Below are 27048 nucleotides of genomic sequence, written 5' to 3'. Positions count from 1 at the left end.
TGCTTTCAGTTAAGACTTTCTGGATAGCTGGAAAACACCTCTGTCCTTTGTTTTTATCTATTTACTCATTTCAGATCTTAATGTTTTTGGAAAAATCTTTCATACTTCGTTTATATAGACAACTCCCTAATTCAACCTAAAGTGGGCTCCCTGTGAATGCGCGACGGTGCGTTACTTTGATCAGCGGCAACAAGATGTAAGGCTTGGTATCCACCCCTTTTTGGTAATGTCCTTGGCAACGAAACAAACTGAGGAGACCATGTTTTCTGCTCCAGTCATCAACAGTCTATTCACTGCAACATTTGGAAATCTTACGGACATTTGAGGACAGCTTTTTACTTTTCACGCTTGGAAAAAGACATTGTTAAGCCATCTGGCTTGTTTATAGACCCGATCGGGAATTTAACACTAATATTTTACGTTTGAAGGCGCTCTGACAAAATGTCGATTGCTGTGGCTACTCCAAGGCATTGCTTCGGCTTGAAAGCCGATGTTGCAGACAATATTTGCTATCTGGACGAGCAAACGATCATCTATCCATCTGGATCGAATTGCATTTTATTCAACATCGACCAGAAATCTCAACGATTTATTCCCGGGACAGATAAAAGTTCGGGTATGACTGCGATGGCGGTTAGTCCTAATCGAAGATACGTCGCTATTGCAGAAAAAGGAGAAAAGGCTACCATTACTATTTATGATCTTAACACGCTTCGGAAGAAGAAAGTGCTTAGCTCACCAGAAGTTCAATCCAACGAATTTGTTAGCTTGGCATTCTCGCCTGATTCTAAGTATCTTGTGTCGCAAGGAGGGAGACCTGATTGGACGTTGTTATACTGGACTTGGGAGAAAGCTAAAGTTATGGCTGTCACGAAATCTACCAATCAAATGAACTCTCCAGTATATCAGGTACAGGGTTTATTTTTTTCGCTTGCAACAGAACAAAGTTTTGTCCAAATAATTGCTATTAGCCTGTGCAAATTGCACTAGTAACTATATATTGCTGCAGACTCAGTATTACTGTAGTATAATACTTTCTTTCTTATTTACCAATGTTCATATAAAAACAGTTGATTCCCTAGTAAGTATGCCAGGGGTATTTTGCAGAATACAGAACGTGGAATGACTCTAAGGTTAATGATTAGGGTAAGGAAACCAAGCGAGCCGGCTTCCATCTAGGGTTGTCATACTAGGGAAACAGACCTGAAAATTGATTCACTCTGTTTCCTAACCCTAATCACTAAACTTCAGGGTAATTAAATGTTCTGCATTCTCTAAAAGCCGAATGCAAAATGCCAGATGACTCTGAAGTTTAGTGATTGGGGTTTATTTAACTGAGTGCATCAGGTTCCATTTAGGGTCATTATACTGGGAAAACTGACCTGAAACTTATTTAGGCCCGGTTCAAACGTCGAATTTCACATGTGCTGAACTTAACGCCAGAGTTAAATGCATGTGAAGTGCGATGTTTGAATCAATTAAATTTGACTGTTTAAAGTAAATGTAACTTTTGCCTTATCTGCGACTGAAACAGTTGAAGATTCGACTTAGGTTTGACTTTTGACTCAAACGTCGCCTTTCACATGTGCCGAACTTAATGAATGAACTTTAGTAAATTATTATTATATTACTGGGAATATTGACAGCCAAGAGAGTTAAATTCGACAGAGTTCAGTGAGATAAATTCGATGTTCGAATCAAATGCTGTATTTCACTATTTTAGTCGACTAAAATAGCAATTAAATTCGGCACATGTGAAATTCGACGTTTGAACTGGGCCTTAGTCAGTTTCCTAACCGTAATTACTAAACAACAGAGTCATTTGGCATTATACATTCTGTGTTTGGTGTTCTGCAAAAACACCCCTGCCGCTAGTAAGTGACTCCCCTTGTGCAATGGACAACTGGCCGCTTAATTGAAGGTCACTCAAAGACATTGTCCAGTGAAGTACAGTGTATAGTTTATTTTGATATAACTACCTTTACTACTAACAACTGACAAAAAGTCTGGAATAAAGAAAACTAGACAATGTGATTGTTTCAAAGAAAATACTACAATGAATCGTTACCCTGTCTCCTTGTACTGAACAGGCTAAGCTGAAATTGAACATCAAGTGCAGGTTTATACAATCTTACTTACTTTTCACATGTTTTCAAAAGCAAGACAAGATATAAATCAATAGCTAATGCTTAACATTGACCAGCAATCAAAACCAATCTTTGTGTTCAACAAAATTAATCTTGAACACTTGGATGAAAGGACTCACTGGGTATTGTTGGGAATTAGCCAAGATAATAGATCATCACAAATAATCAGATTTACCTAACCAATCAATCAATGTTTATCAGAAAAAAAAAATATTTATATGAAAATGCCATTTACTTTTTACTTGATTGCAAGTCAGATAATATAAACTTTTGAGTTTTTCTTTTTTACTCCAGACTGCTTGCATTATTGTCAATTATCATAATTTTTGTGGATGGAGCAAAATCCTTATAAACCAATTTAGGGAGTCAAGTAGGGTACGGTGTAATATCGTTGTGTTTTAGAACTCAGAAAAAGCATACAAAAATGTGTCAGGAAAGGGCAATAAAATTTAAAAGATGCAAGTTTCAGCATTTTTTAAGTACTCTGTGTCACAGATGAAACTAAACTCTGGTTAAGTCTGTCTCCAAAACAGCACGGAAATCCTTGTTTTGGGTTTCCACCTGTGTACCAGGATTTGAGTGCGCGTCATGATTGGCCTGTTAAAAAGCCATTATGGTTTTTCTAATCAGGATGAAAGGAAAATCAAAACACACTTCCAGTAATTAATTTTGCTGAGTACATTGGGAGCCCAGAACATTAGGATACCACTGCTGCTTTGCAGACATTACTCACCAATGGTAAATTACGTCTGTGATGCAGGCTAAGAAATAGTGGCAAACCAAATGAATATGAATTTCTTAATTTGACTTGTTTGTCGTTTAGGTGACATTCAATCCCCAAGACAATACTCAGCTTTGTGTGGTCGGAAATGGAATTTTCAAGTTGTTCCGCTACAGTGAAGGGAATCTTAAGCAGTTTGCTTTCCAGAAAATGGAACCACAAAACTTCTTATGCCAGGCTTGGGTCTCTGATGAAAGAATTATTGCTGGGACTGACACAGGAAGACTGCTGCTGTTTGAATCAGGAGAACTAAAGAATGAATTTCATGTTAGAAATGCTTCTGCTCCAACGAGGTTTGTGCTGACCTAACTCAAACACTAAGTAAGGATGGGTCTTTATATATTACATGGCAACAAACTCAATGAGGCCATTTGACATCTGCACTTTGAAATTGAAACAAAAAGTTTTCATTTTTTATTGGCTTGATAGCAAAAACGTCAGCTCAAAATACACCTTGCCATTTGGGAAAGCTGTAGCTAGCACATACACATGCATACTAGCCCAAGAGACATTTTAACTAGCCCATACTAATTTTTTTTTAGATAAGTAAGATTGATTAGAGTCCTTCTGTAATTTGAAGGCCCCCCCTCCCCCCCCCCCCCCCCCCCCAAAAAAAAAAAAATGTTCTACTGGGCAAGTTAAGAACAGAATCCCCAAGGCCAATAACAAAATCTGCTAGTTAACCCTGGACTATCGGACGCAAATTTCTTTGCACACTGCTGAGAAAGTAATGAAGTCAGATAGACTTTATTGTTGTGGAGTTGACTCATAAAGTTTTTTGCAAATGTGAGAGGTGGCATAGACTATGAATTCAGTAGCGAAAAATAAAATATATGCTGGCTCTCATTATTTTACAGACAAAGCATGGCAAGTGTTCCTGAAAGTGGCATTAGCCAAGATGCTCCACCACAAGTCACCTGTATCATTGCATTCTCCAAAGGCTTCATTTGCTCAGGTGGTGCTGGCACTGTGCATCTCTTTGAAAAAACAGAAGAAAAGGACTTCTATAAAAAGGCCAGAGAAATTAAGATACCTGTCGACTCGCAAAGCCCTGACCTGCAAACATCAGAAAACCAGGAGATTGTGAATCTTACTGTGAGTCCTTCAGAGGAGACGCTTGTTTGCAGCACCAAGTCCAGTCAACTCTACTGTATTACCATGTCAACTGCTGATCTTGGAAAGGTAAAAAATAATTATTAATAACCTTCACTGAAGGGCTCCATGTTATAAAAGTGGCAGGGCTGTCTTGAAAGAGTTAGCATAATAATTCATGCTAACATGTAACTCATGATAAAACAAATCCTGGCATATTTCAAAATATTATTATTATGTAGTATGCCCAAGTTCATTTTATCCTCACAAATTTAAGCTGTATAACAATTAATTCTTTAGAGATCATGCTGCTCTAAAATTAACTATACTAAAGAAAAAATAATGATAGGTCTAAAAAATACTGACTGGCAAATACAGTGCACTCATAAAGGTAAAGTCAAGTTTGTGTAACGTTGAATAAATTTTAAAAAGTAGGTAAAACTTTTCTTTTGCTTGGAATAGCATTCTAGTGAAAAGTAGCTTCTAAATTTGAAATGATAATTATAATATTAAAACTTTACTCCCAAGTGGGTTTAATTCTTAAGTCAGAATAATCTGACTGTTAGTTTTGATATCATGTTGTCATGGTGTCATTAAATAAAATTACTGGTATATGTATATCTAAATTTCTAAAATTTGTATTGGTTCTTATGTCAAAATTCTTTAAAGTTAAATAATCTTTAGTTGATAAAAAAAATAAACAATAATATTTAGCTTGATCATTTATGTATTGAGAATTGCTTTGTCATTATTTAAAAGTTAAAACTTTAAAAAATTTGACAATAATAACATTTCAAATGATACAAACAATACTCAATGGTAAATGCAAATAACAAAAAAAGTTACAAAGTTATAATCTTAAATGATATAAAAAATAAAAGATAAAATAATTAAATGTGAGAAACTAAATAATAAATGAAATAAATGCTAAAATTATTATTGCTGACCTTGCCTTATTTACTTACAGAAAGGAAAGAAAGGAAAACGGCCACAGAGAAAAATAACAGTTATTGTTAGTACATGGTGTTCTGCTCTCAATATTTTGTACATTATAGTAATCTAGTGAGCACATATGAATATAATGTACATGTGTGCAATAACAACATAAAACCTCTTAAACTGCACGTGAGAAATAAAAAATAAATGATTATTAAGAAAATTTAAGACATTATTTTTTTTTTTTGTGCTAATACAAATAATTGATGTTTGATGTTTTTGCCTATGTATAAATTAAGTGGGTTCTAGGGATTTCTCTCAATTAAAAATTCTAACACTCAGAAACCATCTTGGGTGGAAGACTAGTAAAATGCCATTTAGGATCTTAACATAGATATGTGGTGGGCACTTCATGATCTTTGTGTAACACCAGCTCACTAATAGGAGTTGTGTCATGTCTGTGTTAATATAGTTTGCCAATTACACCTCCTTATGGCTATGGAACTGAACATTCAAGAATAAATTTCTTTTACTTGTAAATGACAAAATCATAGCTTCTTGTATAACAAATATAACTAACTCTCTTGCATTATTGCAAATGTTACAAACAACAAAACTGAACATGAAAAAACTTTTAGGCTAGCAAGTTTTAAAAGAACCCACAATTGTAGCAATTTGTTTCAGTCTTCTTGAAGTTCATTCATCCATACCTTCTTTGTATTTGCTGTGTTAGTTAAACATAATTCTTTTGATGTTTTGAGCTGTTATTTTAATGTATCACTCAATGTGGTGTCAGTTCCCACTGACTATTAAAATTTTGATAAATTTCATGACACAGCTACTGTTATAGCCATTTCCAATGGTTTACACGTACATGTATAATACAGTTAAACTCACTGTATTTTATGGACCACTAATAGTTAACAAACTCAAGCACATATTACAGTAAAAAACCTCAAGTAATAAGAACCTAAAGAAGAATTTGCCAGTTACTCATTCAACCCCCTATACACACAAACTTGGTTAGCCTGAAATTTGAAACAGATTCTTTACTAAAATCAAGTACATGTAGATATTGTGTTCTTCTTTAAGTACAAATTTAGAATTCATGTGATCAGTGCTTCACTTTTTCATATCAAGTCATTTTTACAGCCGGTTTGTCAAAAGGAAATTAAAGCTCCCACTATGTGAAGTGTTTTAATTAGTTTCTCAAAGTGTGAACTATAATTCTGGAAGAAATTGCAATATTTATAGTGATTGGATTCTATTTTCAAACCTTCTTCACTGTAAGTTCTATACTTTGTTTTTTTTTTATTATTTTGGTAGTTTCTTGGTACTTGCTATTAAACTAGCATTAATGACTGTAAGTTATGCTATGAATCAGCTTTTTACATTTTACACTCTTTTTATTTCTAAACAGGGTGACATTGCCACATTTGAGCTTTTGTCACAGGCCTTCCATCACGGTGTAATAACTGGTATGGATGTTTGCATAAGGAAGCCACTTATTGCAACATGTGGCCTGGACAGATCAGTGAGGATATGGAACTATGAAGCTTGGTGAGTAGACCTATCAAAATAAAAAAAAAATCGAAAAAAAATGCAGCAGAACTTGTATTAAAGCAACACCTATCATAACCTACCACCTTTCCAAGATTGATGCTAAGAACATCTTGGGTGATGATCCCATGATGCCATGATTCCCGTCATGTTTGTTTGTTTAACTGCAATCACACCACAGTAGAACTGGAATCAAGGTCAAACATAACTCTGCTATTCCCCACGCTGCATGTAATGTTGAACACAACCCAAAGTACATGTATGTTCCTGCTCATGATTTTTTTCTCTAGAGCACAACTACTGGGAAATTCTATCATATGACCACTCTACTTTTGCTTTTCCTGCCGATACAACCTCTTTTATTATTTATTTATTTATTTTTTTTTTTTTGAACTGCTGCCTCCCTCCGGCCTTTTCAAGACCTTTGCCTTCACTTTCCTCTTTTATTAACTAAAATATCCTCAAATACGCGATTACTAGCTGCTAGAGATACATGTATTGTAGTTGTTTGGGACTGATTTGATAATGGCTTGATTGTTAAAGCCTCGCCTCTTGATAGCTAACTATAACCAATAAGTGTTCTCTTGCCCTTGGAGATAAGGCAGTTGGTTGGAAATGTGATAAGGAATAACAGACTGTTAGTTCAGTCTGTCTGAGTAGCTGACGGAATCGTTTTTGCGCGTGTGATAGCGTTCGCATTCAGCACCAGCTCCTCTACCAAAACTTTACCCACGCTAAAGATGCTGCTGGCTACTAAAAAACCTCTTTTTGTGCTTCTAATATCTAACAAAGCTTTTTTATTTCCTTATAGCTCTTTAGAACAGTACAAAGAGTTTCAAGAAGAATGCTACAGCATTGCTCTTCATCCTTCCGGTCTTTACATCTTGGTTGGGTTCAGCGATAAACTGCGACTTATGAATCTGTTAATTGATGACATCAGGTCTTTCAAAGAGTTTACCATCCGTGGCTGCAGGGAGGTGAGTTCTTGAAAGGTGGCCGCAAAGGTATAGATTTGTCTGCAAATTGACTTTTTTGAGAAGAAGTTGCGATAAACAAACCAAAACGGACTTCAGAGAGTTTTTAATTGTACTTCCTTAATCTTAATAAATTTCCCGCAAAGCCATCTTTCACAAAAAATTGGGAACTGTATTTCATGAGTAAAATTGTAATTTTCTTGATTCCCTGAAAAAGGCTAAATTTGACTGCTTTGCCCTTGTTTTAATTTCCCAAACCTTAATTGAAGGACCTCGTTTCACAAGAAGGGAATCTCCAAGAATTAACGAGACAATATCTGTAGCAGGGAATTTACGTGTCGTTTCGAAGGGCTCTTCGTTAGATAACAAAAAATGCATTCTGTGTGAGTGTTTTGAAGTGTTTTAAGGCTGTTTTGAAGATTTCGTGTCATGCGGTATAGTTATTTGATGTTTGTTTTGTAATTGAATTTTCACCCGTGCCTAGAGTCTCATTATGGTTAGATTTACAGTTCAAGGTTAATCTGATCATGGAAATGGGTGGGGATCGGAAGGAAGGAAAAAAGAGAGGCTTAAATGTATAAGCTGTTGTTTGAAGAGCTTGCTTTTTAAGCGAAGAGGTGCCGTGAATCTAGATCCAAATCTTCCAATACTTCATTCCTGTCTGCAACTAACAGCAACTAATAACAACTGACTGCATCTCTAACTACATCTCACCAACTAGCTAAGTATTGGCGACCTAAATAGCCCAACTGTAGACATTATTTTACTCCCTCCGTGGCAGAAGCTGGTTAGTTTTTTGGGTTAGTTCTTATAGTGCGCGCGAGAGAAACACGCGAAGCTTCTCTCCTTTTCTCCCCTTCTGCTTGCGCTCGTGCACATGCTCTAAATATCTCCTATCGCCTTAAAAAAAAACAAATTTTAAAAAACGACGCTTGCCTTGTAGGATCGACATGTTTGGGCTTGCTGTTCACTGGGGTTCTTGGTGCTTTTCCTGTTGATCACCAATTCTAATAACTTGACTAATGAAAATTTGACAACAGCTCTTTGTAGTTGATCTTGACACTCTGATGTAGGTAATATAACACAACATCCAAGGTCAGCTTCAAGAGCTTCAAGAGCTGACAATCAAATTCAGTTCAGCAATAAAACTCATGACGCTCAAAAACCCGTCAAACGTAATTGTGGATTAACCTTGAACCGCAAACCTGATCATAATGAGACTCTAGGCACGAGTGAAACTTCAGGCCGAGGTACAAACATAAAATCAACTAAATATCGCATGACAAAAATCTTTCAAAAACTTTATTTAAATACTTCCTGCTTCCTGACATAAGTTCAAAAAGCCCCCCCCCCCCCCCAAAAAAAAAAAAAAGGAAAAGGAAAGTCGGATTAAGAATGAGTACCAGGCTCCGGTTGTTCAAACGCTGGATAGACCCATCCACCGGATGTATCATTGTTGAGCGCCATCGTCAAGATGGCGTCGAAAACCGTGACAAGTTCTATTTTTCTTGTATGATGTGGCAAAAGTTGCGCGTATTTTAATTTTCATGATTATTTCCAACCGAAATTTACGAAAAAAATCAGTATAGGGTTAGGTGTTCGCGTGTACAAAGCAAGAATAACATCGCTGTATTGATTTGTGATTGAAATGAAGTGAAATGAAATGAATGAAGAGTGATGAGTCGTGGATGAGACGACAACAGACGTGCCCTCTTACAATACATTTTAACATGTGAACAGGAAGCTCGGACGTCTGCATACAAAGGCGCCAATGGCAGCCGCTCTCGGTCCATTTATGAGCTTACTGTACCCACCCAACCCGTGATGTGAATGATGTGATGTGTGAAGGCTGACCACAACACCGGGGTCTACGTCCCCTACTCTTTTCAAAAAAGTGGTGTGGGTTCTTTTACGTCCCACAAGAACCAGATAAGTGTAAGTGCTGTGAGACGGGACCTACGGTTTCTCGTCCTTATCCCAGAAGACCAGAAAGTCTAACCGTTTGCAGATGTCATTAGAAAGGCAGCACTTTCTTCTCAGTTATTTAAAGACCCTGAGTGTCGGTCCGGCCGGAGTTCGAACCCGTGACCTCCCGCTCAGCAGACCGGCGCTCTCCCAACTGAGCTGACCAGGCGGCAGTTATTTATGATGATAAATTTCGTCTTTTAGTGTTCATTCAGTAATGGAGGACATCTCTTTGCTGCAGTTCATGGTAATGTGATCCAACTGTATTCCTCAACAACTTTCGAGAATGTTGGCAACTTGAAAGGACACAACGGCAAGGTAAAAATCTTTGAAAGGTTTTCCTATTTAACGGTTTAAATTCTGTGTAGTTTGTATCAAGGGCGCCTACCATTCGATATTCCTGTGTTCCAGTCAGTGAATTGAAAGCTCTAGCTCGAGGACTGGTTAGAAAAAATACAATGATTTCTCCCATAAATACTGCTTGCATTCTTCCAGCCATTTTCTTGTCCACAATTTGTATTTTGTCTGTTCTATTTCTCTTTAAGAGCTCGCAAAAATTTTGTAAGTTCTCTGGTCCTCGTAGTTGTCTTCGCCCTCGAATCTTGACGTCTCTAATAGGCGCGCTGGACGAGGCCAGGTGTAGGGATCAGTTTCTCGGAATTAGAAGAGTTTTCCTTGCGTCGAATGCAATTTAATTCTTTACCTTTATTTTCTTTTCTTTAACATAATAATTTCTTTTAAAACCTGCTTTTCTTTACTTAGGTTCGTCAAGTAATCTGGAGTCAAGATGACAGTAAGATCATTTCTTGTGGTATGGATGGCGCGGTGTATGAATGGAACGTGACCAGCTATAAGCGCGAAGGCGAGAGTGTCCTCAAGTCGTGTAGTTACACTAGTGTGGCTGTCTCACCCGACAGTAGAACCACTTTTGCAGTGGGCTCGGACAGAACGCTCAAGGAAATCTGTGATTCGCAGGTGAGAAATTCCTTATGAATTATTGAAATTGTACATATACAGGAGCCCATCAAATGGAGCCTCCATCTCCCATACAAGCCCTCGGAGTCAACCCTTTCTCGAGTAGATTTATAATTAGAACGGTTCCCAGGGGAGACTTCGCGCGCCGACGGTGGGAAGAGCCAATCACAACGACTAAATGACACTGCTATTGTACTTCATGAAACAGCAGGAAATCCGGTGCTGACAGGCCAAACAAAATCATAAGCTAGTGAAACGTGACTTTAATTTTGGTTGTTTGTCTCACATTTATAAGAGGCCATGAAGTATGAAGCTGTTCTGTTACATGCGTAATGATTAACTACTACCTGCAGTCTGTAGTTCTGACAGGATTCGTTTTCTTTAGCCAATTTTTTTTAGCGTTAAGGTTCTTATTTCGGCTAAATGACTCAATATTAATCAAATTTCTAGTTTTTCAAGTTTTTCTCCGAAATGCTTTTGTCTGAATAAATACTGTGGTTGTTTTGTCCGCCAGTTAGTGTGATGATTCCCTGCTTTGTTTTGTAAAGCGAAGCCCAGCCATTGTTTTCTCGCAAAAAAGTGATCTACAGATGCGAATTCGAAGGAAAGAATTGGCCTAAACTTCTACATTAATTGCTGAGAATTCTCCTGTTAGTCAGTCATAATTCTTTGGGCGTAGATACAATCCATTTTGTTTTTCTTGAGATAAGTGGGTCTTTGGACTGGAGCGCGATGTCGCAAATTCCACCGTTAGCAAATTACTTTTGAGTTAGCTTCACGGTCGAGCAACTGTTGTCTATTGTTCAACTTTTCAAGGGCCAGTTTTATCAGGCAACTCTCATGGTGATACAAGTCAGCTGTAAAGGAAGACTGCAATTTTTCTGAAGCATTCCTCCTTAGTTGCTACTTAGGTCATCGCTTTTGCACGCGGTGCTTAACTGGCGAAATCCACTCCACGGCGATGACAAAAATCAAATGATCCTGGCACTTTTTCGGCGCTGATCATCGAAAAGTTTCAAATCGTCCACAGAACGCTTAATCGTCGACTCTTTTCAAGGTGCATGCTTAAATGTGGGATGTATGACGGCAAAAAAAAAAACAAAAACAAAAACAAACACTCGCAAAGAACCTTTCCGTGATCTTCAGTTCGCTGCCTTTATCCCATCGCTTCATGCTCAGTCTCAGTCGGGTAATTGATTAACTTTTATTTCATCCCAGATCCCAGCGGCTGTAAAACTGTAAAAATGGACGTACAGTAATAAAGGAAAACGGTCGGAGGACGGGCTTCTGAGTTCGACCTCATCCAACTTCATTTTTTTCACGATGACATACGAGACTCACGGAAATATGACACTTTTCGCGAGAAACAAGCCGTTCTATTTATAAATCTACTCGGGAAAGGGTTGACTCAAGAAATTAATGGAGATGGAGGCTCCATTTGATGGGCTCCTGACATATATGTATTTGCTAAGACCCTTCGGGCATAGGAGAAGGAGGAGAGCTAGACCAATTTTTTCCCCTTTTCATTGTTGTTCAGTTACTGCATCAAAATTAGCCTTCGTAGCTGGCGGGATTTGCGGTCGAGAAAAGTGCTGAACTTTTTTTTCGCCGCTCGTTTCGCGTAGTGGCTCCGCAAACAAGAAAGTAGAGAGATTTAGATTTAAGGACGAGAAAGAGTGCGAGTACGAGATTTAACTTAAAGTTATTGCGCGTTCTCAAGAAAAAGAGATCCCGGAAAGCTTCATGTTACTTTTTTACGTTAGTATGGTTATTTATACAGAAGGAGTTAAGCCTTCTCCTGATACCAAAATGATAAGACTGCTTATTTTTGATAACTTGTTTCCGCCGCTACGACACCCTCTCTAAAACTCGTAGTAGAATGACGACGACTATCGCGTTTTTCCGCCAAAATGACGTTGGTTCGCGCGCGTGCACTACTTAGTATTGAGAAAATCTCGTACTCGTAGTCTTCCTCGTCTCAGAACCTAAAGCTTTCTAGTACCTCGGGCACAACAATCCTGCCAGCTACGCAGGCTCTATTCAAATAATCTGAATTCACTAGTACATGGGACTAGTACATGGGAACCTGGATTATCTAAAATGGAACATTACATGAAACATTCTTTGCCCGCAGATTCTTCGTGAAGTTCCTGCTAGTGAGATTGTGTTGACGCAGTGTGTTATGTCACGCTCCGGCCGAATGCTCTTTGCTGGCACCAGTTCAGGGACTCTGCGCGCCATGAAATTTCCGCTGACCGTTCCTGGGGAGTGGCAGGAACACCAAGTACATTCTGGAGCAATTACTAAGGTACGGAACTTAGTACAGTCAAGAGCCATAACGCTCACTAATGCCATTGGTACAGTCGAGCCTTCATGTCCAACCACCTCTGACCGCCTCCTGTAAGGAGCCACTTATCAAAAACATCATTATTTACCCAGTCAAAGCCTTATAGTTGGAGCCTCCGGTAAACAACCACCTCTCGTAAGCGATGGCGACCACTTTTAGTTTTAAAGATGACGGTTTTAGAATTTTCCATTATTCTTAACCTCTTCAAGGCGACCACCTGATACAATGGTGTAATCTCTGTGTTCACTACATATGTACTGCGCTGCCCAGAGTTACCTGTATTGTAACCTGGAAAGTGCATGCAGGACATTGTTCCCAAGACGTAGATGTGTCAGTTATTATGGTTAGTGTTCCCTGGTGTATTTTTTTATATCTTCTTTAAAACTCTACGTGGGTATTATGTGTATGGGTAAAAGCACTTAGTGATGACTTTAGCACAAAGTTGGCCTAAAAAAGTAATATTTTCGTAACGTAGTCAAGATTGTGATCGTAGTGACTTTTTTTCATTGCTCTTCAGATGCGCATGTCTTACGATGATCAGTACCTGTTCACAGTGTCCGAGGACGCGTCTTTGTTCATTTTCAAAGCGGTGGACAAAGAAGGAAGGGGAATGAAACGAGACAAGGAAGTGGGCTACGCTGAGGAAATCCTTATTACCAAATCTGACTTGGAAGAAAAGGTTAGTATAAAACTAGTCATAGTGTAGTTGAGTTAAACAATGCTAAGTTGCAGCGCTTTTTAGGGCGGCCTTGTTAAAGACTTAAGAGCGTTTTCACTTACGTGGCCCACACCTATGCAAATTTATTGGAACAAAAGAAAGCGTTTACTTAAAAAAAAAAAAAAAAAAGAGTTTAACTCCCACAGCATCTTTTTGGAAACCCCAACATGACCGTCGTTTCATTGTTTTAGAACATGACACTTATATGGCCGCCGTGACGTCATGTGAAACTCTCTATTGTTTTAGGGCGCTTTCCAAAAGTCAGAACTGACCATCCAGACCCGTAGGTAGCCTGAGAAATTAGCCGTCATTTTGTGACGCCACCACTAGTTTCCCCGCGAAATGACGTCTGAGAAATTCCGTACTTTTGACGCGTCAGCTCCCAGATCTGGGTTGTGCTTCTGATTAGTCGTGCCGTGTGGGAAATTTGCTTCAACCAATTAGAAGTACCACCCAGATCTGTGTAGTAACGCGTCATCAGTATGGACTTTCTGCAGTCGTTTCTCCGACGTCATTTCGCGGGGAATCCAGTGTTGGTGTGGCAAAATGTCGGCTGTTTTCTCAGACTATGAAATAGTGGGTCAGTCGTTACACCCAGTTTTCTGGTTAAAATTTGGTCATTAGAGTGTTCTTCGAAGTGGATTTATTACAAAAGGCTCTTCCTAATTGATTGCACAAGCGGGAATTAAGGCTTTTGACTGAATGAGTCGCGGTTTAATAGATAATGCGTTGATCTTACAGTCTTTTGGCTGCTATTCGAGGTCGACCGCCATGTGAACTACAATGGAGGACAAAAGAACTGGGACTGTGTGAAAATCCCTTCCAAGCAATTGTTACGTAGGACCCTTCTCCTAAGGACAATTTTTTGTTCGGCTTTGGGTTCTTCCCGTCGTCCCTTCACTTCCCCCTAGCAATGTTGTGGCCAAAAAAAGCATTCATTTTCACCCATTTTGCTCCAAATTCAACTTTGTTTGGGGTGGGAGGGGAGGGGTCGCTAGTTTTAGTAACATCACTGGAAAGGTCCCAACGCTTTTGACCTCCATTGTAGCTGTGGTTTGCATGGGAGCGGCTAATCGTTATTCGTTTTTTGCCATCTTAAATTAGAATTCCATGATGGCTGAGCTGAAAACACGCGTCGAGGAACTTAAAATGGAAAACGAATACCAGCTTCGCCTAAAGGACATGAACTACAATGAAAAGATCAAGGAATTAACTGAGAAGTTTATACAAGAGATGGAGTCGCTTAAGACCAAGAACCAAGTTCTTAAAACAGACAAGGACAAAGAAGAAGCAAAACACGAGGAGGAAATCGCCGATCTCCTTGAAAAACACAGCAAGGAGCACCAGGATCTGGAATCAGCTAACAACCAAAAGTTAATGTCCGAATACGAAAAGTATCAGGAGCTACAAGCAAAAAGTCAGAAAATGCAAGAGGATTATGAACGGCAGTTAACAGAGATGGAAGAATCCAAAGAACAAGCGTTGGAGGAGTTGACTGAATACTACGAGAACAAATTGACGGAGAAAAGCAATCAACTGGAACAGGTAAATATAGTATCGCACTGCAGAATGTTGTTTGCATGTAGAATAGTAGCCTAAAAAAGCAGCCGACATTTCGCGACGCTACCAATGGTTTCCCGCCGAAATGACGTCTGAGGAACGAAAGCAGAAATTCCATACCTGATGAAGTGTCACCACCCAGTACTCAGTGCAGGTAGTACTAATTGGTTGATAGGTTGAAAGTTTGTTTCAACCAATCAGAAGCACTACCAAGCTCTGGGTAGTGATGCGTCATCAGTATGGAATTTCTGCATGCGTTCCTCCGGTGTCAATTAGAGGGGAAACCAGTGGTGGCTTCGCGAGAAGTAGGTTGTTTTCTAAGGGTAGTACAGTAGCCTTATTTCATATTTGAGAGGTCCAATTATTGAAACGCTAGCAAAGAGCATGGTCAGATTTGATGGAATCAACGTCATTAATCACGGTGCTAAACATTCTAAAACCGTTAAAACATTGAATATTCGAACGAATTACAGCGATGTTACTTCGTTCACTACAAGAAAAATTACATTTACATCAAACGTGCTCGCGGGACAAATATGGTGTAAAAAAGTGCAAACTAACAGGACACCAAGGCCAAGGTAAATTATACCCCATTGTATTATGCCATTTGCGTCCTAGTTTACAGGAGGTTGTAAATTAGGGGGCAAATGCGGTATTTACCATTTTGGCTCTTATGTCCTCCTCGTTTGCCTGTTTTTGTATCAAATTTACCTCGAGCATGAAACTGATGTATAAATCTAATTATTTGTGGGGTGGTGTAGTCGTAGCTTTAGCATCAGTGAGAAAAGCAAACTTGACCACCATGCTTAGGCGATAGCCTAACGTGCGGTTGGAACGGACTGCAAATTCCTTGTTAAGTTTTTCGCTTCTTCCTCCACAGTCACAAGAGGAATCTCGCCAACAACTACGAGAATACGAAGAGACCAAGAAACAGATCGAAGAAGATGCTGATCGAGAAATCTTGGATATAAAAAACAAATACGAAAGGCGTCTAAGGGAAGAGAAGGAGGCTAACCTGAGACTGAAGGGTGAAACAGGCATCATGAGAAAGAAGGTTGGTCTGGTTGAGCGAGAATATTAATTTAAGCAACCCATTCCATGCAAGACACAACTTTTTGTGTGTGTGGGAAATTGTTATTGTTATCATTGTCGTTACCATTATCACATTATCATCATCATCATCATCATCATCATTATTGACGATCGGCATTTTTGAGTGTGAAACAGCTGAAGTAATTTTTTTCCCTCGTTGTTGGCACATAATGATATATTGCGTCATTTTTCACGATGTTAAAAGTCAGAGTTTTGAAGCAAGTTGTGGTTCCTTCTGTAGGTACCGAGGTACAGATTAGGTACAACGAAACAATAAAACCCTCAGGAGAACTCTAATGTTTGGTTCCTTTGTTTCTTTTGTGATGACTGTACCTGCAGAAAGACCCCAAGTTGTTCTTTAACCTATTATATATTGCAGTACAGATAGTCGTTTTACGCCTACCAAACGGACATTATCATCGACGTATTAGACTGATTTTTTTCTTTTTTCTTTTCGTTTGTTTATGCATATAATAAAAAAAAAAAACATCAACAACAACAAGACAAAGTAATACACTGTTAATTTTTCCATGTTTTTAGTTTACAAGCCTTCAAAAAGAGATCGACGATTATAAAGCTGAGATTCAACGACAGCAGAATGAAAACAACAAACTCCAAGGGGTGATCAAGTCTCTGGAGAAAGACATTTATGGACTGAAGAAAGAAATCCAGGAACGAGACGAAACCATTCAGGATAAGGTACATCCCCATGCATTGCTAAGTAAACAGTTACATGTAGTAAACAGTTGGGCGTGGCTGACACTTAGAACGCTGTAATAAGAATCAAAATGATGTGATTGTTACTTGCTGGGCCAATCATGACTTAATTGACCACTCAGGTCAATAACCTGAGTTTGATACCCGGAATCAACTGACGTGATACAGTTTACTTTGACTCTGAAGACGACTACCGCACAGGTTTTTGAAACATCAGTCACTGTCAACAACAGTACTTTTCAGGACCACACTCACCCGTACAATCATATTTCACCTCCTTATGAATTGAGTCCAGGTTTCAAACTACCTACTGCATTATAAATTCAGTAGTTCCCCTAGCAACCCTTGAGTCAAACACATGTGTTTCCCCCCCGCTTATAGAAGGGAGCTTAAGCAACGACGACGAGGGCGGCAACAAGAACGGCAAAAAAGAAATAGTTTTAGATTGGCAAAACAAGAACTTTGCACGTGTATCACGCTTTTTTGTACATTTCTTTGCCGTCGTTGCACGACTACGACGTGAAAATGTCTAAATTTACGTTTTGTCGAGGACGGGAGCGCAAGACAACAACTTTCTTTTTTTGTTTTCCTGAACTTTGTACAGTCTTTTAGAATTCACCTCCGAAAATATTTGCCAACATTTGACGAATTAAGCGAGATGGAACGACGGTCATAAAGTTTAAAGCAGCCAGCATTCACTTTTTAAGTGACGTTTTCGTAGCCGTCGCCGTCGCCGTCGTTGTTGTTTATTGATTAAGCTCCCTAAAACCAGTGGGTGCACAGCACTTTCCACGGAGACGTTTGTAGGAACGCTTAACGTCTTACGACATCAGTACCGTAAGTCACTTTGTGTAATGTTATTGCTATTGTCCTTTGAACGTCCATCTCCAATTCTTTTCTGATGGAATAATTAAACGATGGCATCCTTTTAGTGGGAATTAGCTGATTTCATTTAAAGGATTAAAGAAAGGCGTTCACAAGCCAATCTTAGACGTGGAAAGACTTTTTCTGTGATTCTGTTGTCACAAAGTCGCTAACTCCTTTCTTACGGAAGCGGTAACTTTTTTTTTCGTCTTTAGGAAAAGCGAATCTATGATTTAAAGAAGAAAAATCAAGAGTTGGAGAAGTTTAAGTTTGTGTTGGATTACAAAATAAAGGAGCTGAAAAAGCAAATCGAGCCCAGAGAAAATGACATCAAAGCCATGAAAGAACAGATACAAGAGGTAGGACAGTAATTAACATCTGCATTGACTGCGAAAGAATTAAGTGCTTGGATAATATATGAAATTTTTACATGGAGTAGAGCTTCGTCGTGGTCTATTACGAGTGCGCAAATATGATTGAGCCAATCGGCGTTGTCGTTCGGTTGATGAGCATGTATATCTTAACCAGTGATCCTCCATTAGGGTCAAGCTCGTCGCCGGGGACATACTGAAGCAATAAAATTAAAAGTAAAACCGTAATGGCACCGGTGCTGTATAAAATACAGTTCAACCTCTATACAACGGCCACCTTGGGGATAGAAGAAAGTGGCCGTTGTAAGAATTTTTTGTCCGCCGGGACGAAAAAAAGTGGTCGTTGTAGAGAGGCGGCCGTTACTGGAGGTTCGACTGTATGGCCATCGGTACTGTTGCGTAACGTTCAATTGTTTCTGTATGCTACGAATGTAAAAGGATTTAAATAAAAATCGGCTAACCTGGCTTAAGTTGTGTGTGGTTGCCGAGCCGATTTATGGCATTTATAGAGAGAGCAAACCGGTTCAAATAATGACATTAAATGGCCATAAATATTTTTCATATTTCGAGCTTGGGTAACCTGTGTAAAAACAAAGCTTTAAAGTTTGGCTGATTAAACTTTACGTTTTCCACTTTTTTTGTTTAGATGGAGAGCGAGTTAGAAAGATTCCACAAGCAGAACACGAGTTTGGAGCTTAACATCACGGAGCTAAGATTAAAACTGAAGGCAACTGATAAAGAAATGCATCTGGAAAGACAAAGGGTATTGATGTTGGCTAATGTGTTTTTTTAACTTTCGTTTAATAATGTGATTATTTAGCAAAATTGTAACGGCCGTTGTGCGGGTGCTTTGTTTTAGGTTCGTGACGTTGAAGCCGTCGTTAAACGATTTAAAACGGATCTTCACAACTGCGTCGGCTTCATTCAAGAACCAAAGAAACTTAAAGAGAACGTCAAGACGTTGTATCAGAAATATGTACAGGATGAAACGGTAAGGAGCTATGTACTTCTTGTTTAATTCATTACTATAGAAAGGAGAAGGCCCTGTAGCCGAAATGTGTCCCGCAAGAGACCTTTTTACCGATACGGAGGCCATATTGAATTTATTAGATTTAAGGAGTATTATGGGATGCCCAGGGGGCACGTGCTTAGTATTTACGCGCGCTTTTCGGACATAAAAGATAACTTCACTGTTTATTTCTCGGGAAAAAGGCGATCATTATTACATCCAAACACGGCACAACGACCTTTTTTTTCCCATTACAATCTTTTGCTAGGAAAACTTAAAGAAAAATTGGCCCGAAAAGCACGCGTAAACACTGAGCGAGTATATCGGATCGTGCTCATGCCCCCTGAGCATCCCATAATACTAAGTAAGGTAAAAAGGTCTATAGTTTGTTACGCGCCGGTCAGCCATTGCCCAGATTTTTTACCTGTCCCTAGCAACAGGAATTGAGTTGTATTAAAGTGTTTAGTGTGTTTTCTGTGTCTTACTTTGTCATCGTATCTTTTCAGCTTGATTCTGCGGGTGTAGATGCGGATATCCAAAGAGAGTATGCGCGTCAGAGAGAGCACTTAGAGAGAAGCGTTGCTTCACTGAGAAAGAAGCTTGCAAAGGATTCTGAAATCCACAGAGCTGATAACGTCCGAATCATGCAGGTTAGGAGTTTTACATGCGCTTTTGATAACCACGTCAAACGTTTCTTGAATCTGAACGGTTTTTGATCCCGAGTCTTGCCCTCATTTTCCATGACAATCCCGAATCCCGAGCTTTAATTAAAGGAAATTCCAGATCCCGAAAAACCTATTGGGAACCCTCCACAGGAGCGTTTTGTGCCTGTAGGTAAAGCCACTAAGTAATAACTGTGGCATAGAAGTGACCTAAAACGGTCATATCCTCGTGACATAACCCTGGGCAACTACTTATACTCAAAATGAAATATAGCTCAGAGTTTGCATTCTGCTTGGACGGATAATGGAAGGATGAAGTCCAGAACCTGTTGTGGTAATCTCATCTTATGTTAGACACCCTTACGCTCCATCTCTCCTGTATAATTTACAGCCTTAAAATTCCAACATTCTATTTAGGTTCTCTTTACAAAAAAAGGATAAAAAGTTCAAGAGAAGCTCTTAATAGCACTATCTTATCTAGCCCATAGCTGGGTTACCGCCTTTTAAAAACAGCCGACATTTCGCGGGGTGCACAGAAATTCCTTACTGGTGACGTGTCACCACCCGGATCTGGGTAGTACTTCTGATTGGTTTAAGCAAATTTCCCGCGCTGTACGACAAATAAAAAGCACTAGACAGATCTGGGTAGTGATACGTCATCACTTTGGAATTTCCACCTTCCTTCCTCCAACGTCATTTCGCGGGAAAACCAGCAATTGCGTCGCGAAACGTCGGTTGTTTTCTCACGCTACCTCCCATCTATGAACCGGTATTTACTTTACACTGCCTTGCCGTCTGTAGGAAAATGTGACCCTTATCAAGGAGATCAATGACTTAAGACGAGAACTCAAGATCGCCCGCACTCAAGTCCACGACTTGGAAACCGCCTTAGGTGTCATGCGCAAACAGCAGCAGTTCTCCGACGGAGAAGACTCCAAAAACGGAGACAACCAAGTCAAAATATCAGCTGAAAACATGGAAATGGAAAAGATGATCGACATGCAAAAGGGAGAGATCAGGAAATTACGTATTCAGATTAAAGAAATGGAGACCGTCATTAATTCTAGGCCGCCCTCGGGTCAGAGACTACCACCCGTACCTGTCATTTAATTTTTTATCATCATCATTTTTTTTCTGGAGAGAATTCATCTTGTGCTATCGAGGTATAGACTGTATTTAGAAGATTTTTTTCTGCCAATTTGCTACCTATCAGAGATCTTTATGAATCATTACTGTGTGTTAATAATTTTCTGGAATTTCGTCTTCTTGTACAACGGTCGTAAATCCGCTCATATCCATTCAAGAAGTATTTTATTGTTATTTTGTTACCGACATTTTTAGCGATATGTAAATAGACTTGTAGAACATCTTACACGAGTTAATCGTACTTAACAGTGTGTTAAGTAAGGTATATAAAATGAAGTCTGACCACCCTAGTAGTATGTCAAAAGCATTTATAACCAACCTTGTAAAATAAGCGATATTATCCGAAGTGGATGTAAATAAATCTGTATTTTGAATGTAGCAGTTGCAGCTCTTATATTTACTTTTTATCCCTTTTCGGTTTTTCTTCTTTTTTATACACTACGACAAACGAGACCAGTCAGGGCTGTGCAAGAGTGGAACCTCTACCCAGGGGACACCCCTCGGGACCAAGGCAAGTCCCTTCAATAGAAGTGGGGCTTTTATTAAGCATAAAGCAGTCTTGCCAGCTATTTTCGTGCATCCGAAACTTCCATCCCCTGAAAAGGGTGAGAGAAGGGGGGGGGGGGGGGGGTGCTTATTAGAGGGAGGGAGCTTATTTGAAAGGGGGGGTAATAATGGGGGTCTTATTTCCACTGCATTACAATGTTCAGTAGTACAGTCGAACCACTCTAATACGGACACCGAAGGGACAGAGCGAAGTGTCCGTAAAATTTACGCGCGTCAATAAAATAGAGGCAATATATGAAAGGCCTCGCGTAAACGTGACAGTTGAGCGAGGTTCAACTTTTACGTTTACGCGTGACCCTCCCTAGACTCTCCGTTGTCTCTATCTTATTTACGCGCGTGAAATTTACGTGCGTACGCACGCAAAAATTACGCTTCAGTGGAAATCCACCTTAACTGAGACGCAAGTGTTAATGTTGGCTTAGGGGAGGGGTAGGCGAGCAGTTTCCTAGAAACGTATAATGATCCAAAAATTTGATCCTTTAATTTCATACGGTTACTGCGTATCCATGCAGCCACGCGCCTTTGCCGTACAAACAATTAAGGCGGTTATGGAGGTTTCATGTAAACGTAACTCCTAATAAAGGCACGAATTTTAAAGGGACAGGTTCACGGTTCAGCGCATGCTCATTTATCAAAATGCTGTTTTTCTGCCGGGACATGTTGTATCGTCTATGCAGGCAATATGATCATGTCAAAAAGGTTATCAAAGAACCAATCTGCACACTCCCCTGGCAATCACTTGCACTTGATCAACTTAAATATTTGCAGATAGTTGTACATTAATCAACCATGGAATAAAACCTTCGGGTTAACAATAAATTCAACGTTGGTAGTGTTGGCATAATCCACTATTTTTTACTGCGGTACTCCGGGACCATCCTACTTCAGGTTACTCTTAAATACGCTTCTACTTTGAAATACACCCTGAGATCGCTGAGATACATGTGAATGGGATTATTAACCTATAGAATAAATAATAAATCGGAGAAAAGGAATTTAATTAATGAGCATACTCATACTCTTAACCGTGAACCTGTCCCTTAAAAGCGGTCGAAATTCGTCCGATGCCGTGTAAACATAGCGTTAATTATACAACGGTGGAGTAAATTCCCAATACAATACAATATATTTGATTAAGTCTCCCAATTGGGTTTTTCAGAATTAATTTACAGGACTCATTAGGCTAAGTAATGGTACGATATAACTAAAAATTACATGTTTAAAAGACAAACTTATAACAAGTTACAATTGTTAATTGTTAAATTAAGTTACAAAAGTTACAATTGAATTTGAATGCTGGTCAGGAACTACAATTATGAAAATTAAAAAGCTAATAAACAATTAATCAAAAAAGATCAACAAACTACGAGTAAATGAAGTGACTTTAAAATACAATACAATATTTCTCCAGTGACTTTAAAATACAACATTTGTTTTCCACTAGTTCTTTTACGAACTCACATAAATTTAGATTTTCCTTGACTTTCTGTTGAGATTCTCTCGGGCGGGATAGAAGTAATGTAGTAGTTAAGTTATTATTGACTTTTAGAGTTATGTAAACTATAACAGAACTGGAGAGCAAATTCATAATGAAATCGTAGATCAACATCTAGAGAGTGAAATAAAATCGATTGGGTAACTATCGTGGAGAAGAGTGCGGTTACGCATGTTTGTTGTACAGAAACATTTGATTTGAAAACCCTAGCTCGATACATAGCAGTGAGATTGCCCAATAACTTTATGCTAGTATCAAAATTAACGATCGGTATCAACTTCATATAAAAACCCAGTATCTGGCATTAAGACTCGGTTATACGATGTACTTTGCACAAATACCCTCCACTTATCAAAGGAAGTAGGTTTAATTCGGGCTGATCCTCCTGCACCAATCATTTCGCAGGCCTCCGGACCTGTAAACATATCACCAGAGACTTTATCAACTAGCACCACCTCCTTTTTGTCCGATACCTTCTCTGGCTTTGTGAATTCATAAAATCCCCGCCCTGTTTTGAATGAAAGGTCGTTCTTCTCGACGAAGGTACGAATGTCGCAGCGTTCGTCGACGTCCAAGATCTGAGAAAAAAATAAATAAACAAATAAATGTATAAGATTCGTAACATAGTGCTACCCTGAACCGACAATTTTCACTAAGACTCGAAAACTGGTCAACTCGGGTGAAACTCCTATGACAGTCCTTGAGTGCATACGGACAGCATATTTTAATATCGCCTACAAACTAGCGCGCTAGTGTTTTTAAAATAGAAGAATTGCACTTTCTAGGGATTTTTTTCTCGTGATGAAAGCTCTCCGGCGAAATAACTGAAAAATCGCGATTTTTTTCTGAGGGAGGGGGGACGTCTGTACACAGGCTACCCCCAACGCCAACTCCTTTTTTATTAATTTATGACGTCAGTGACTAACAGTTTGAAGAAAACTACGCGCAAACGTCCGCATGAGGAAAAGAACCTTAGTGTGCGCGGCCAGGAAAATGTAATTTTGTTAACCAGCGCTTAAGTGAAGATAAGGAGAAAACTTAAGTGCCGTTAGCTACCAAAAAATCACTCAAGAGGACGTCAAATACCTGAAATCGAGAGGGATTCACTGGTTCCAGTCCCCCATAGTCGGTTCCTCCGCTGTACGTACTGTTTGTTCTGCCGGCCAGGGTATCAAATAACGCGTGCAAATTACGGTTCATTCCAGAACCCTTGGATCTCGACTTCACTTCGGCTTCAAAAGCTTCAAGCTGTTCAACTCCCTGTTCACGGTAACATATAGCCGTCAGGAAGTCTACAATAGACGCGAACTGATCTAGTTTCAAATGCCAACCACATGTGAGTTCGGCGAGCTGACGGTAAAAAGTGTTCGAGCCACCATAATTGAGACACTGTACCGAGTAGATGCGCACTCCCATCTCGTTGTAGAGCTTCTTAGCTTCTTGACGCCAATCGATTTTTAGCGTGTTGAGGTGGTAGGAAGGAGGGTGGGGTGAGGCATCGCCGATCATCACCAGTGACCGCTGGGAATCTGGTGTCCAGGAAAGCTCTTCACGGACCTTGGATTAAGATACCAGAAAAGAGAATTTAGGATCACATAAATAAACACAGTAACCAGAAAGCTGCCGTGTAATAACCATCACTTGACTCAAAAGCGAGGTCACGGATGACGAGATACCACGTGCTCTCCCAACAGAAATCGGCGGGAGAAAAATCGTCATTTTGGCAGTTTCTTGGCTTCGCATATAGTGCGATAACTAATGTGACGTGAAACTGAGTTTCTGGAAAGAGGGTAATAATGAAGAGTCTACAATACTCGAGAAAGGAATACATGTGGAATATAATTTTTTTTTCAATGAATAAGTGGAAATTGCAAGAACGTATATAAAATAACAAGAATTAAAAACGAGCAAAAAAAATCAGTTGAAAAAAGGTCAGAAACGCGATACAAATATTCCGGGAGCAAAGGAACACCTAAAAAGGTAGTCCTGTTTTTTCGATTTGATTGTTCGGACAATTCGCGTTACATTTCTTCAAAGCCATCATTGATACCTGTTTTAGGCTTTCCGGCCGTTTTTCAGTAAATGGAACTAATTTGTGCCGGGAATGGAAAACGCGATTCCGGGACGAAATTTATCAGTCCTGAAATTTGCTTACCATTTAGCCAAAACGTGAACCGACCGCCGGGTTTGCCATGTAAATTGTAAGCAAACACTGTATTTATTCCCAGTAGAGATTTGAGCGATACAAAATCGTGAGCATGTCGCCTAGAGTTCACCAATTTATGCAAAAGAGCGGCAAAATATTAGTTATTCATAAATAAGTTAAAATACGTTTTAAAGACGCAAGAAGTTGCACTTTTCATGGAGGTTGAAGCTCGGTTGTCATTCGTTTGACGTTTACAGTTCAAGGTAAGAAAATGTAATGGCGAATACATAAAAAAAAAGTATATCCTTAGTCAAGCTTTCTTTAAAATGTTGAAGTGAGTGGTAAATGTTTAACGTGTTTAGGAAAGTTGAAACGTAGTAAACACGTTGCACCTCAATCAGTTTGGTAAGATTTCCGTATAACCCCATACAGCATTATGCATACAGCAGTCTCAAACTATTTCACACAACAAGTTTATAAGAAAAGAGTCCTAACATGCATGCATAAGAAATGTATGGGGTTATACGGAAATCTTACCATCAGTTTTAAGCTTTAGGTATTTTTTTGTAGCGCACCTTGTAAATTTTCTATTTTTTCTTTATTGTATCTTACGACTGTTCACTATTCTTCGCCGTTTAAACATGCCTTATGGAAGAAAAATGGAGGACCCGTTTTACACGTGTTCGTGCATTCAAGGTCGAATTATAATTTAAAGAGAAAGAAAAGCGGAGTAGGCGGAAAGAGCAAAACAAAGAAACAAACAAAAAGTTAACAAAACACAAACAAACAAACTCAGGGTAAGGAAAAACAAAAGACTCGACCCGCATTAAGCATCGACTCCGAGATACGAGCCCGGGACGTACAATGACATTAGTGGCTTAAACATCTCTACCCTGCAAGCAGAGGCCCTTCGACATCTAGGAAGATCGAAGGGCCTCGGCTCGCAGGGTAAAACATCTCGTGCGTACACCTTTACCACCCAGTTTTATTCTCTACGGGGAAGGATACGGTACAAAGAAATATTCAAAGCTCAGCTGGACAGACTAAAAAGTAAATGGGCACAGGTTGATTCTGCTCTCAAGCCAAGTAGCCCATAAAGCCGGTGAAAGCTAAACCCGGTTTCTTCATCCCCCTCCCCCCGCCCGCCTAGACGGAAGACAGTGGTTTCGCCCCATAGTGAGTTAGCCTCCTACTAGTTAGCCCCGTAAGAAATCGAGTTCGGCCCAAAGTGAATGAGCTCCATAATCCATGGCAAACGAGCGACGAAAGCGCGCACCCGCAGGTACATATACCCTGATAGAGAGACTTACAGAGGAAACCGTTCGTTTCGATACAGAGTCGTTTCCATACAAGTCATTTCGATACGAACTTAAGCAGTGAAACTAGATGACAACTTCGATGACTTCAAGTACAGTTTGCCCGAGAACATAAAAAACATTTAGGGTGAACATTCCTCATTCTTTGAGCCAAGTACGGGAAACTATTAACACCTCCGGACTGAATCACCTTGTATCGAAACGACCGCAGATAATTGTCACAAATCTTACCTGCCTAAGAACAAGCTCATAGCACTCGTCAGAATCAAATCCACAGGTCGAGGATACATTCTTGATGAAATCACATACTTTCTTCTTATCAGAAGTGAAGTCCACCCACTTTGTGTCATATGTCTCTGGTTTATCTTGATAGTCGCCATGTGCAAACACAGCAATGCGAATGCCGGGAATCTCGCGAAACAGACGAGTAGCTGTTTGTTCCACACGTTTCCTCACCTATCATAAAAAAAGTTTAATGTTATAAGCTAAAATTGTGACTTAAAAAAGTTCAAAGATACTTGTAAATTGTATACAGTCTCTTGTTAAATTTTAGTGGTTTCTAGAGAAAATGGACAGGGATGCATGGTGAAACCTGTACTAATAAGACC

At 39.4% G+C, this 27048-nt stretch overlaps 2 protein-coding genes across 2 annotated transcripts in view; one reads left to right on the top strand and one right to left on the bottom strand.

Annotated features, from left to right (window-relative positions):
* Positions 1 to 243: 243 nt before the first annotated feature.
* On the top strand, positions 244 to 21294 carry LOC140954087 (cilia- and flagella-associated protein 57-like). The gene is made up of 17 exons (XM_073403489.1): positions 244 to 909; positions 2971 to 3221; positions 3786 to 4110; positions 6377 to 6516; positions 7328 to 7493; positions 9660 to 9773; positions 10218 to 10430; positions 12565 to 12738; positions 13295 to 13456; positions 14600 to 15040; positions 15936 to 16109; positions 16688 to 16846; positions 17944 to 18087; positions 18746 to 18862; positions 18959 to 19090; positions 19615 to 19758; positions 20572 to 21294. Exons 1-17 carry the CDS (start codon positions 442 to 444, stop codon positions 20878 to 20880), a joined length of 3633 nt encoding a protein of 1210 aa, XP_073259590.1. The 5' UTR covers positions 244 to 441; the 3' UTR covers positions 20881 to 21294.
* A 343-nt stretch (positions 21295 to 21637) lies between these two features.
* LOC140921553 (uncharacterized) overlaps positions 21638 to 27048 on the bottom strand; it is a 9762-nt gene continuing 4351 nt past the window's right edge. Inside the window, exons 4-6 of the mRNA XM_073371557.1 lie at positions 26672 to 26896; positions 24065 to 24535; positions 21638 to 23556 (exon numbers count right to left, since the gene is read on the bottom strand). Of these exons, the coding sequence (XP_073227658.1) occupies positions 23239 to 23556; positions 24065 to 24535; positions 26672 to 26896 (1014 nt within the window). The 3' untranslated portion in view covers positions 21638 to 23238. The remainder of the gene's footprint in view (positions 23557 to 24064; positions 24536 to 26671; positions 26897 to 27048) is intronic.

This window comes from Porites lutea, chromosome 12 (assembly GCF_958299795.1).
Source record: "Porites lutea chromosome 12, jaPorLute2.1, whole genome shotgun sequence".
In the NCBI taxonomy this organism is placed as follows: domain Eukaryota; kingdom Metazoa; phylum Cnidaria; class Anthozoa; order Scleractinia; family Poritidae; genus Porites; species Porites lutea.
Note: the sequence above shows the minus strand (reverse complement) of the source record. Positions and strands in the feature narration are given on the sequence as shown.

Excerpts from the sequence above, each read along its gene's own strand:
- LOC140954087 (XM_073403489.1), top strand. The coding sequence starts at position 442 with ATGTCGATTGCTGTGGCTACTCCAAGGCATTGCTTCGGCTTGAAAGCC. Across the intron at positions 910-2,970 it reads TGAACTCTCCAGTATATCAG|GTGACATTCAATCCCCAAGA; the intron begins GTACAGGGTTTA and ends TTTGTCGTTTAG. Across the intron at positions 10,431-12,564 it reads AGGAAATCTGTGATTCGCAG|ATTCTTCGTGAAGTTCCTGC; the intron begins GTGAGAAATTCC and ends CTTTGCCCGCAG.